The sequence below is a fragment of the Podarcis vaucheri genome (genome assembly GCF_965113315.1).
Source record: "Podarcis vaucheri genome assembly, chromosome: 3".
Classification (NCBI taxonomy): Eukaryota; Metazoa; Chordata; class Lepidosauria; order Squamata; family Lacertidae; genus Podarcis; species Podarcis vaucheri.
This window is the reverse complement of record NC_138761.1, coordinates 20,504,937-20,518,456: the sequence shown is the minus strand read 5'-3', so window position 1 is coordinate 20,518,456 and position 13,520 is coordinate 20,504,937. Positions and strand designations below refer to the sequence as shown.

The following is a 13,520-nucleotide window of genomic DNA, read 5'->3' as shown; positions in this document are numbered from 1 at the left end:
CTAAAGACAATGGATAAAACGAGCACCCTTAGATGTACAGCTGGATAAGTGTTTAATGGCTATCGTATTTGTATTTATTTAAAAACCAATAAAGATTGTTTTAAAATTTAATAATCTTGTGTTAATCTCATGAACTACTTTTTCATTCTGTTAAAACCTATCATTGAAAGTTCTCAAACTTCACTCAGAACCAATTGTATTAATATTTTGAAAGTGAAAAAAGTAAGTGCAAAATGATGAGTTCATAACCTTTTTATAAATCTACAATCTGGATTTGAGTTATCCCTGCTGTGACTGCATACCGTGCAGTAAATATTATGCTGTATTTTATCAGTAATTATCAAGCCTTTCCAGGAGAAAGAGTTGCCCAAAACAGATCCACCAACAGGGGAAATAGATGGCATGCTAGTGATAAAACTAAAAGTAACCCCAGAGCCTAAATAAAATAATGGAAAAATCCCCTATCCTCTTATTAACTGATTGTAACCATATTACTTGTCCTCTTGGTTTCTAGAATCCTCATCCGAACTGGATTTCTAGACCTCTCTGATATTGGGAAAGCTCTCATTACTCTTAAGGCAGAACATATTTAAACACCAATAATATGGTTATTTTTCTTGAATAAAAATGAATTGTGCTGCCCTTTTCCATTAGTATCTGAATACAGCAGAGTGTTCCTGAGATGTTGTGCCATCATAAGTCACCTTCACCATAAAACAGCAGAATAATCTTTAGCATGCAATAAACAATTCTTTTAGGAAAGTATTACAGCGGATACTACCCACAATGGGTAAGCTCTGTACATCCAAACATTCATTCATTTTGGATGAAAGGGATCCAAAATGGTGCTTGGAAATGGGAACTCATTGTCTTTCACAAACAAACTTTCCGTTATTTTAAATAAAACCCTATTAAGCTTAAACTGTAAAGGCTTCAGACATCTCCTAAAACCTCAGTTTTCTACCCAGGCCTATCTGGATCCTTGAAAGCTTTATCCTGTTCAGTTGCTGACTTGATGTTTTAAATGATAGGTTTTTAATGATGTTCTGTGTAATAAAGACACTATATAATGTGTAACAGCAAATCTCCAGAGAGGTTTTTGGCAACGCCAACTTCTGCACTGGAAGAAAAGCATCTGGTGACTGTGTTTTTCTGCTAGTGATTTTCAGGACTAGCAACAAAAGGCTAGGATTTATTTCTTGTGAAAGGAAAGGATTCTTCCAGTTTCTCTCACATAGAAATAAACATTCTTTCACACAGAGAAGAAACTTTCTAGAACCCTCTTGAACTAATCAGGAATAGGAAAGATCTCTACACGTCAGATCAATACTTTCTGTACTAAGAAATGAAAACTGACATTTAATGTACTTATTTGTATTTTACTTGTATTTTGATTTTATAAATTTCTGTAAAAAATGTTCAGTGGTGTCAGGGGTTCAGGAGCAGAGGCGAGGGCAAGGGAGGAAACAGAGAGTGAAGGGGAGGAGTCCGAAGGAAAGATGAGCGATGACGACGACCCAAGATCTCCGAGTCTTTCCAGTGAATCGGAAGATTCACAGAAAGGAGCGCCAGTGACCAGAGCAAGGGGGGAGCTTAGGGGGACACCCCAGGAAGAAGGGACAAAAGGGGGTTCAGAGAGCAGCAGTTGGAAATCGGGGCCAACATCCCCAACAGAGCGCAGTGGGGGAGAAGGACGCCAGGCATCGGGATCAGGCGGCTCGCCGCAGGGGGGAGGACATGAGTCAGGAGTGGCCACACCTCCATCGGAGAGAGAAGAAATGGTCAAACGGAAAGTGGGAGGTTGGGCGCGCGCGCCAAGTTCAAATGCACAGGAAGGCGGCACAGTAAGCAGCCTGGAAAGGGAGCCAGGTCCTAAAGCCCGCCGCAAGGAGACAGAAGGGTCCGGGGGGTCAGCGTCAGAAGAGACCCGGAAGGAAGAGACCACGGGGGGCAGAGGGACCCAGAGAAGAACGGTCAGGAGGAAAAGGTGGAGTAAGGCTAGGGTATTAAGTTGGTGTACAGGAGGCGGAGACTCAGACAGAGCTTCGCCGGTCTAGCTTATAAGACGTAGAGTTGCGCGCTACAGCTTGAAAATGGAAACTGTAAATCAATAAAGACTTTTATACAGTGAATGCTGGCTAGCGTGATCCTCTGTGAGCTCGGATCTGGAGGCAGCTCTGACAAGTGGTATATAAATTTTCTAAATAAGTAAATAATAAAAAGTCCATGTGGACCATAAACAAACCTTCGCTCGTGCTGATCTCCTTTCCCATCAGCAGTGGAGAGGCGCTCAGACTCAGGGCTGTTCACACGGCGGTATCTCAGAGAACGCCCTTGAGTAGTAGGGGAGTCTGGTGCAGCTCGCACTGGGGAGCTTGGGCACACACCACTTTTCTGATCTTCTTCTGCCAAACATTGTGTCTGCAAAAGATAGCAAACCCCCAAAACAACATTACAGATCCAGCTAAGGCACTGTAGTGAACATGATGCCAATCTCAGAAGCATCATTTGGAAGACTCAGGGCAATACAATCATGTTTATACTGTCTTGACTGCCCTTTTTTTTTTACGAAGAGTAGTCACAATTCAAAGGAATTATGAAGCTGACACTGAGCACCAAGGCAGAATTGGAAGTTTATGATGGATTCTTCCTAACCTTAGCCCTGTTCAAATATTCACAAAATATTCATGGGGGTGGAACAGGAACATGACAATCGCCAGCGCCCCCTTTGTGCACAATGCAGAGAATGACTAGATTAGAGGGCACATGCTCTCACATGTCTCAGAGCTGGTTCATATGTTATTTTCCTTAGGTTCCTCTTGCGTTGTCTATTCAAGTAAACGGCATAAGAGAAGGCGGTCATGAAGGATTGCAGCAGTTACTTCCACTTTCCAATGCAGGCTGCTCAGCGGTAATAACTGTGATCTACCAGGAGTATCTCCTTTGACATTATGATCCCCGTGTGAGTACATACAGCAAAATTAAGTGGCAACTTTAGTTCAGCATTTTGTTGATGGTATCTCTTCTGTGGGCCGCCATCTTTTGATTTATAGGAAGAAAAGCAGCACCCAGAAAGCTGGATTCCAAGTAGGTAGAGCAGTATTTATAATTAGAGCTTTATTAGATAAAAAACCAGTGTCTCTCAAGCTCCTGTATCATTGATTTTTACCAAAACCCAAAGCACTTCACTCATTAATTTCAAATCTTTTCACAGCTGCAAAACTCATGAAGGCAATAAATAGATAAATGAAAGGAATCTAAGTGAAACTGGAAGGCTAATGGACAGGGATGACAATGTAAATAAATATTTGTGTAACATGGTGTCCTTAATCATGGTTGAAAGAATAGGTATAAATCTGGTCTATGTACCTATTTTTGATATGGAAATACCTCAAAGAAATGCCAAGAAATGTGATGTTTACATGTTGTCAGGGAACTGACATCGGAGCCAGAGGCGGAGGCAAGGCTCCCAAGTGATGCTGGAGAAGGGCCCAGCAGGGAGAGAGGCAGCTCATCAGCTGGGGAAGGAAATCAGCGTAACACCAGGGATAAAGGGGGGGCAGATGGGGGAATCGGCGAGGGGGCTCCAGGACTCCTCGCCGGAGACTAGCGGGGAGAGCACGGGTCCTCCGCTACCCACACCCTCCCAGCGCAGAAGACTTCTGCGCAGGGAGAGTAGGAGGAGACTTGGGGTCAAACAGCTTTTATGCTGGAAAAGGTTTAAGAAACGCCCACTGACAGATTCTGCTAGCGACTGAAACAGCCACGAAGTGAAGGGCTGTCCGGACAGAAAAGGTTTAACCAGGCAACCTTGCCAGGGGTGGCGGCAACTTACGCACGAGCAACCCCTATTATTATTATTACACATGTCAGGCAAGAAGAACCACTTCCTTTGGATGAATCTACAAATTCAAAATGTGGTGCTCTGTTTCTTGCAAAAAGCCTTTAAAAGGCCTCTACAATACAACAATTCTAACATTCACTTTTCTTTTCTTTTTAAATAGTAAATTTTATTAGTATTTTCCACACAACAAAAAACCCCCCAAAAATAACAATACACAAAACACAAAAACAAGCATATAAAAAACAAATTCAAATCTTACAATTTAATAATATGAACACTAAAAAGGAAAACAAACATTGACTTCCACCAATCCCATAGCACCTCCTTTACCTCTCATTGTATCTTTATGTTTTCCTTATCATCTCTATCCTAACATCTAGATATATATCACTCTTTCTTATCCTTTCACTTCACAAGGTTATTCCAGACTCAGCCAGATTTCTGTCTTCGAACCTTGGCTTTTAAGGTATTCATTTAGGCACTCCCATTCCTTTTTCACTTCACTTTTTTGTTTTTGCCTTATTATATCTGTCAATTTGGCTAATTCTAAATATTCTGAAAGCTTACATAACCATTCTCCCCTAGTGGGTAACTGATTCCTTTTCCAATACTTAGCCACCAGGATTCTTGCTGCAGACATCGCGTATAAGAAAAATCTAGTTTTGTCTTTTGGAATATCGTCATTTAAAATTCCTAACAGGAATGCCTCTGGCCTTTTACTATATGATATTCTTAGTATTTTCTTTATTTCTTCGTTGACCATGCTCCAAAATTTCCCAATTTCGGGGCATGTCCACCACATATGGTAGAAGGTTCCTTTTTGTTTCTTACATCTCCAGCACTTATTATTATAGGTTTTATTCATTTTTGCCAGCGATTTTGGCGCCAGGTACCACCTATGACGCATTTTCATATAGTTCTCTCTTATTAGGTAACATGCCGTGAAATTTATATTTTTTGTCCATAGTCTTTCCCATTCATTACATTCAATTGAGTGGCCCAGATCTTGTTCCTATTTTTTAATTGTGTCACCTTTTTCCTCCTTTTCTATTTTCCCATTTTGTAACAATTTATATATTTTTGAGAGAGTCTGTTGGTTGTTGTATAAGATTTCCTTCTCCCATACCGAGATTTATTTATTAAACCCCTTAAGTTTATTATCCTTCTCAAATATTGTTTTTAATTGGAAATATTCTAACCAATTCACCCCCCTCTCTTTTAATTCTTCAAACTTCTTTACTGTCAGGCAATCCTTTATCTCTTCTACGAGTTCCCTATATGTTAGCCAACTGCCTTTCATATTATTTCTATGCATGGCTGATGACTCTATAGACGACAGCCACCAGTGAGTTTTGGCTGTTACTGTTGTTTTCTTTCTTTCCCAAACTTCAAATAGAGCCTTTCTCACCAAATGATTAGTAAAGCCTCTATGTGCTTTTATTTTATCATGATCCAGGTAGCCATGCCACCCAAAAACTTTGTCCCAGCCCTCCAGGTCTAGGATGTCCGTAACATCTGATCTTTCAGCCACGTCATGCATGCGGCCTCAAAATACAGCCTGAGGTCTGGGACTGCGAACCCGCCCCTTTCTCTAGGCTCCATCAATACTTTGAACCTTATTCTTGGCTTCTTACTCTGCCAAATAAAATTGGAAATATCCCTTTGCCAGCCTTTAAAGAAAGAGCATTTTGGGGAGAATTGACATTTTTATCAAGGATATCCTACCCCATAAAAACAACTTCAACTTTTCTCCATTTATTTAAATATCCTTTTATTTCGTTCCAGTTCTTCACATAATTATCTTCGTACAAATTGGTATTTTTATTTGTAATCCAGATCCCCAAATACTTAGATTTCATGGTGATTTTAAGGCCTGTTACCCTTTCCAATTCTTCCTGTTCCTTTACCCCCATATTTTTCGTTAATAATTTAGATTTTTCTTTATTTAACTTGAAGCCCGATACTCCTCGTACTCAGTCAGTTTCTGTAAGGCTCTTTTATCATTCTCTTTTCATTTGTAATGCTATATTTGTGACTGTGAATAACGTGAAGTTCTCAATTCTTAACAGAAACCAGCAGGAAAAAGAAACAGTGCCCATTCAAAAGGATCAAAGGACTTTACTTTGCTGATGCTGATCCTGAGCTTGTTGCGGTTCACATCCGTCTCTTCCCAAACCTCTCCTTCATTGAAGGCAGTGTTTGGAGCCTGGCCTAAGCTTTCTGCTGGCCGGCCAGGCAAGATTGGGGGAGCATTTTCCTGGTCGCTCAGGTGCTCGCCTTGCAAAACATCCTCCGTGTTCTCACGAAGTAAATCTCCAGGAACTGGAGTGACATTAACCACACTAGAGGGGAGACAAGCAACAGCATCAGCTGAAAAGGTCCTGATACCGCAGTCAGCTTTCTGTTTTTTATTATTATTATTATTATCATCATCATCATCATCATCATCATCACCATCACTTTGATTTATATACTGTCCTTTATCAAAAGATCTCAGAATACAACATTAAAAACATATTTTACAGAGCATAATAAAAACATAAAACAAAGCATTAGTAATAAATATAATAATAAGAATAAATAATCATAATAACAGCCCCCCCCCTTTAACAGGCCATAGATTATTTAATGGATGAAGGCCTGGGTAAAGAGGAATGTTTTTGCCTGGTGCCTAAAGTCATGTAATGATGGTGCCAGATGAGCATCTCTGGGGAGAGCACTTCACAGATGGGGAGCTATCACAAAAAAGGCCCGTTCTCATGTTGGCACCCGCCAAACCTCTCGGGGAGGGGGAACATAGAGAAGGGCTTCGATGTCAAGCACAGGGTCTAGGCCAGTTCGTATGGGGAGCAGTGGTCCTTAAGGTATCAAGGTCCTAAGCCTTGTAATGTCACACAAGCTCCCAAATTGTGTAGGCCTGAACGTGCCTTCTACAGCCCATTTGAAAAAGTGCTTTCTTCTTACAGAAGGGCATGAACAGTGCTGAAGAATGGAGGTGGCAAGAGCCAAGGTTTGGCCTGGAGGACAGGTGGGGTTTTCCCTAGCTAGGCTTTCTCCATCTTCCTTATTTTACTCTGCTTCAGAAACAGTATGGTACTAAGGCAGTGCCACAAAGACCCCACCAGAGAGCAACCACTATCCTGGATAATGTACTATCACACTGAGCATGTTGCAACAGTCTGCCTTTATGGGATACAGCAACCCAGGCAGAACATGATGTCACCAAATGCCACAGGAGTGCATGTACTCGGAATCTCCTCATCTAGTGGCTATATTGTGATGTGGGAGGAGACAGTCCAAGATCACACTGTTTAAATGAATGGATTACATCATATTCATGTACATTCATGACATTATCAGAACTGTAACCAAAAACTATCTTCTGGGAATTCTTGCCATTGTAAAACGAACAGTATATAGGTAAAGGTAAAGGTAAAGGTACCCCTGCCCGTACGGGCCAGTCTTGACAGACTCTGGGGTTTGTGCGCCCATCTCACATCTATTGGCCGGGGGCCAGCGCTGTCCGAAGACACTTCCGGGTCACGTGGCCAGCGTGACAAGCTGCATCTGGCGAACCAGCGCAGCACACGGAACGCCGTTTACCTTCCCGCTGGTAAGCGGTCCCTATTTATCTACTTGCACCCGGGGGTGCTTTCGAACTGCTAGGTTGGCAGGCGCTGGGACCGAGCAGCGGGAGCGCACCCCGCCGCGGGGATTCGAACCGCCGACCTTTCGATCGGCAAGCCCTAGGCGCTGAGGCTTTAACCCACAGCGCCACCCGCGTCCCTATATAATAAAAAATAATGTCCCTGAAGAATGACTTATTCCTCTTGTAAGATTCTGCAAATATTGACAACACCAAAGGCTGTGAATGTGTCACTCACCCAAACATAGCTGCTGTCTGCCTTGTGTTCTGCTGAGGTGGAGTAGAGGTGCTTGTAGATAATAAAATATCCGTACCGGCTTTTTCCCAGTCAAAGGCCTCGTTCTCAGTAATACCTCTTTCTTTCATGCTGTTTTCAAACACGGTCATGATGAGCTAGAAGAAAAGCAAATTATAATAAGGTTCATATGTTCATCCACAGTCAGAAAGAACAGGGACACAGAAAGCCACCTCATACTAGACTTTTTCTTCAACTAGTCCAGTACTGTCTACTCTGACGGGCAGCAGAAATCTAGGGGTTCGGATCCTTTCACCTGACGTTGTCAGGGACTGAACTTGAGATGGAGCATTCTGTACGTAGAACAGGTGTTCTACCACTGAGCTATGGCCTCTCCTCAAATAATCTTTTAAAAGAATTTCCCTATGCGTTTTCCGATTTTCATCTGGTGTAGAACAATATATAACAACTGTCAGGGGTAACCATCTTATGTAACTTTCACCAAATACTGTCAACCCTGGTTAAAGCAAGCCATCTCAGGGCACGTCTGAAAGGAAACATCTCCTGCTTAAAGGTTCAGCATTTGTGCACCAACCTGAAGTACTACTGTGAGCCAAGCAGACAATGCAGCTTGCACCGACCTCCCTAAGATTCTTATCTTAAGCTTGGATTGCAGGGTGCTCTGAATGGGGGAAATCAACAAGAGAGGAAGGGAGGCGTGCTCCCAGTCACAAAGAATCCCCAAGTGACAACAACAGCAAAGCCTAATTGTATACTTGGTAAATATACAATTGGGCATAATCTGTGGTACAAAAGGTATTATTTGCTGCTTATAATAAAATCTACAACAACTTGCAAATGACCCGTGTATTCTGTTATCTAGCTGCTGCACAGTCGCTGCACAATGGGAGGTCAGTTCACTAATCCATATAATATTGCCTTAGTCATGAGTATGAAAAATAATCTTAGAGTAATTTCAGAATCTGATTTCAGATCACAGGGACCAGCTATAGCAGGGAACTCAATCCATTTCAGCATTTGAATATCCTGGGAGAAAGCCCTTTAAGCCATTGGCTAATGTGCGCAAGCATTTTCTTTTCTATACATCATAGACGGGGGTGGATGGGACATTTGGCCCTCCAGATGTCGCTGAACTACAGCTCCGGTCAGTCCCAGAAAGCACGGGGCAATGGTTACAATGCTGAGCTATAGTTGATCAACTTCTGGAGGGCCAAAAGTTCCCCACACCTATGATAGTGAAAAACAGTCTAGATATATCAGTGTAAGAATTCATTTGTTACCATCAAAGGTGTTGCACACACAACTCATAAAATATACCGTAAATCATTCTATTAATCCATTTGTACATTCCTCAAATCATGTTTTAGCAAACGAACTGGATTTGAATCATCCTAATTAGCTGTTTGTGGGGATGGCTGGATACCATCTCAAAAAGTATTGTCGTAGGACTTAATACTCCTTTGAAACAAAACAAATGGATATAATCTACAGTTTCGGAATAACTGCAATCTTGGGAAGGGACAAATATGCTGCTTCCATTTTGATCATATTTTGAAGGCATGGGAAATTGTCAATGGACAATTAGGGATCTCCAAAGCATTCCAGCTAGCTCTTCCCACACAAACAACATTCCCAACACATTTGGGAAATACCATTTTATTGGTTTGAAGATGAAAAGGACACACCTCTCTGTTATTATAGGTCTCAGAGGTTTTTACCTGATAATCTGGTTTAGTAAAGTAATCCAGATTTGCAATGTGATCCAGAAAAAGGTGGAACTCAGAAGGCATATGTTTTAGCAGCATTCGATGTTCGTATTTCTCTTTAATCATACCAACTTGCTCCTGCAAAGAAAAAATACCATCACACAACATTACACTACACATAACATGAAACATCAGGCAGATAAAATGACCAAGAAAATTGAGGGTCTTATTCAGTCACTGACTGAGTTCTCTACCTTATCTTTTATCTTGCGCCACGGAAGCTGACCAACTGCAAACTCCACCAGCATGTAAAAAAGGGACCACAGGTCATCATGTCGACCCATCTCCTGTAGAAAAATGAAAGTACAAAAATCAAGCTGCTGATAGTGTCTTCAGCAGAGCAGGTGACTGCTGCCCTATAATCCAGTTGATGACAAATCCACTGAACATACAATTAAGAGCAGGCTCACAGAATGTAATGAAAATGATGTATAGGTGGTATTTAACACTGGTGAAACTGGCCAATATGTATAGGATGAGGAACAAACTATGTTGGAAATGTGGAGAGAAAGATGGAGATTTTTATCATACAGTGTGTGGTGGGAATGTGATAAAGTAAAAGTATTTTGGGAATTGGTCTACAATGAACTAAAAAAGATGTTTAGATATACCTTCCCCAAAAAACCTGAGGCTTTTTTGCTGGGTTTGATGGGAGAAGAAATTGCAACTATAGACCAAAGACTATTTATGTATGCCAGAACAGCGGCAAGAACTTTATTAGCCCAAAGATGGAAATTGCAGGAACTACCAATGATTGAGGCGTGGCAGACAAAGATTATGGACTTTGCGGAACTGGCCAAGCTGACAGGCAGGCTCCAGAACCAAGACGACCAAAAGTTTCAAAGATATTGGAGTAAATTTATTGGATATATGAATAATTATTGTAAAAATGTGAAGACACTAGTGGGATTGATATAAATTCTGCAACGAAGAAACTGTAACTCTCAAAACTTTATAGACCATTGAGACAGAGTTGATCATAAGGATATAAAGGTCTGAAGTAGAGGATATAAAGTACAACACAAAGATTTGAAAATTAAAAACTGGTTGAAGGGATGGAGGGAAGTCACGAGCTCAGTAGAGCAAAGAATTTACTTGTTTTGTTATTGGTATGCTGAAATATTGTGTTAAAAAAGAAATGAATAAAAAATAATATTAAAAAAGAGCAGGCTCTCACAAGGTTAAAGATCTAGAGTAATGGTTTTCAAACCTTCTGTCTCTGGGGAACTTTTTCTACATTGCGTTGTCTGGTGAGGAATTCCTGTATATCAATCATGGAACCTCTTTACAAGAGGCTTCAGCAAAATTTGAATTACAGAGGCCCAAAGAGGTTGAGGTCAAAGAGCTTTTTTTTTTTTTTTTTTTTTGAAGGCCACATGATATGACTAAAATTGGGAAGAGTTGAAGAGTGAGATTTATGGATTTCATTAAGTCCTCTCTACCTATTTCCACATTGCCTTGTAGTTTAGCATGTGGTCTACCTGCAGGCTGGACCCAATCGTTTGCCCTAAACGACACCAAAAGCTGTATGCTACAGGAAATGATTAATAGATGACAAACTGCCAGAAATTGTGGAGGTGGATTGACCAGTAAAATATTTTTCTAGGTATGCATCTCCCATGTGCTCTAATATTTTTGACACTTACTATGTATTAGCATGCCATTAGCATGCTAGGTGCATGCCTTAGCATGATCCTAGCATGCTAATGTCACATGCAAAGAGGCCAACAACCATGGTAAGTGTTTTTAAACATGGTGTGTATGGAATGCTTACAATGGGGGTGGGAATACCAGGTCCTGTACCCAAATCTGGCCCTCCGTCCTCTCTATCTGGCCCAGGGGGCTTTCCCCCAGGCCACACCTCTTGCGTCACACACAGATGGCTCAGAAATGTCCTAAAACTCCAATAATGACTTTTATAGAACAGAGTATATGAGTGTGTAGAAACCAACCCAGAATACAAAGTTAACTTTTACATTTATTGAACTGCCCACTATTGTCTGCGGTCTAATCCATCACTGGCATGTGGCCCCTAGAAGGCTGCATAGAAAGGACTGAAGCCCTCAGGCTGAATAAGTCCATTCATCCCTGGACTATAGTAGCCGTCATTTCAAAAATAAACTAAAAGCAATTTAATCTTGTTCAACGACAAATTTTGGAAGTCTTTGGCCACATAGAAAAGATCTTGCAAGGTTGGATACAGTCTATGGGCTAACTTTCCGTTCTGAGAAGCAATCGCTATGAAGCTGAACTCTATACTATCTTTAGTGCCGTACTGTATATTACCCTGTGAACCTTAGAGTTAAAAGGCATTTTAGAAATATAATGCAGACTAAAGCACCACTAACAATAACAATGTTCTGTATTTCTGAATCTCTCTTCCCCTGTTCCACAAACAGGTGATGTCACAATGTCAGAACTACTTCTCACAACATAGATTCAGATATATTGCTTGAAACAATTGTCTTCCTTCAGGATTTTCCACTTCATAGATGAAGGATGCCTTCCTCTCCTCATGCCCATCAAAAGATAAAGTATAAATTGGGGGCACTGCAGAGCAAATAAGATATTATTGCTCTGAGCAAAAGGGAAGATGAAATTGCTGAGCAGAGATGTGAACATCATTTCACTCTGTGCAGAAGTACGGTCTTTAGTACGAAATATCATCTCTTTTACATCTTTCAGTGGGTAGCTTATTGAGTGCAAATGTAGCACAGTGACTAAAAGCTTGCTACAGCCATGAATTCACTAGGTGACCCCAGGGCAAGCTATTCTATCTCAGTCTGCATTCTCCCCTTCTGCAATGTGGGGATAATCTGAAATACCCCGAACATTCAAAAAGCACTATAAAATGTTGACAATTCTTGGCAGAGCTTAACAAACTAGATAATGCTATTGTAGATAGAAACTTAGAGTAAGAAGGATTTTCTTTCAGACAAAGAGTCATTAAAAAATTAGGAAGTGTGAACTGGATGGCTCGGGCAACCAATTTTGGGTGGTATGAAAGAGCAGCATTTTTATAGTATTGTATACTACTGTTTTTTTACTGCTAGGGGGAGGTGCCGGTGATATATTCTGCCACAAGTGCTAAACTAACTTGGCTGGCCTTGGGTACCATGCACGTTGATTTGGGGGGAGGGCAGGGTTGTTGTTGTTTAGTTGTGTCCGACTCTTTGTGTCCCCATGGACCAGAGCACACCAGGCACTCCTGTCTTCCACTGCCTCCCGCAGTTTGGTCAAACTCATGCTGGTAGCTTCGAGAACACTATCCAACCATCTCGTCCTCTGTCGTCCCCTTCTCCTTGTGCCCTCCATCTTTCCCAACATCAGGGTCTTTTCCAGGGAATCTTGTCTTCTCATGAGATGGCCAAAGTATTGGAGCCTCAAGCTTCACAATCTGTCCTTCCAGTGAGCACTCAGGGATGATTTCCTTCAGAATGGATAGGTTTGATCTTCTTGCAGTCCATGGGACTCTCAAGAGTCTCCTCCAACACCATAATTCAAAAGCGTCAATTCCCTGTGGGCAGGGTACCATTTGCTATTCTGTCTCAGCTACAACAGCTAACAAATGATACTGACCTGGTATTTAACTATATTCCACAGAGGAATCAGCAATACTACTACTATTTCAAACTATGTATGATAAATCTATGCACAGCCATAAGACAGTGATCGCTAATAGCTCAGATGACTTTTAAATACCGATCACAGCGAAGCACTGTTTTATCATTACAACACCCGGCAAGGATAGCTGTAAGTGCTGCTATGTTCCAAACATCCGAGAACCAAGTGCTGGGAACAAATGCCAGGGGAAAGCTGAGGCCCTCCTGCCCTTCCTGTGAGCATCTAGAGGCATCTAGCTGGCTACTGATGAAAACAGAGTTCTGGCTTAGATGGACTTTTGGTGTGATCTAGCAGGCCAGTGTTTATGCTAGGAAATCACAAGCAGGCAATTTGCATGGACAAGAGCAGAGGTTTCATAAGGGTATACTTTCTTGGAATTTCAAC

General features: G+C 41.5%; 1 protein-coding gene across 1 annotated transcript in view; it reads right to left on the bottom strand.

Moving 5' to 3' along the window:
• Positions 1-13,520, bottom strand: part of TTBK1 (tau tubulin kinase 1) — a 94,516-nt gene that overhangs the window by 30,847 nt on the left and 50,149 nt on the right. Inside the window, exons 7-11 of the mRNA XM_082218063.1 lie at positions 9,707-9,799; positions 9,465-9,590; positions 7,729-7,883; positions 5,967-6,186; positions 2,246-2,421 (exon numbers count right to left, since the gene is read on the bottom strand). Coding sequence (XP_082074189.1) covers positions 2,246-2,421; positions 5,967-6,186; positions 7,729-7,883; positions 9,465-9,590; positions 9,707-9,799 — 770 coding nt within the window. The remainder of the gene's footprint in view (positions 1-2,245; positions 2,422-5,966; positions 6,187-7,728; positions 7,884-9,464; positions 9,591-9,706; positions 9,800-13,520) is intronic.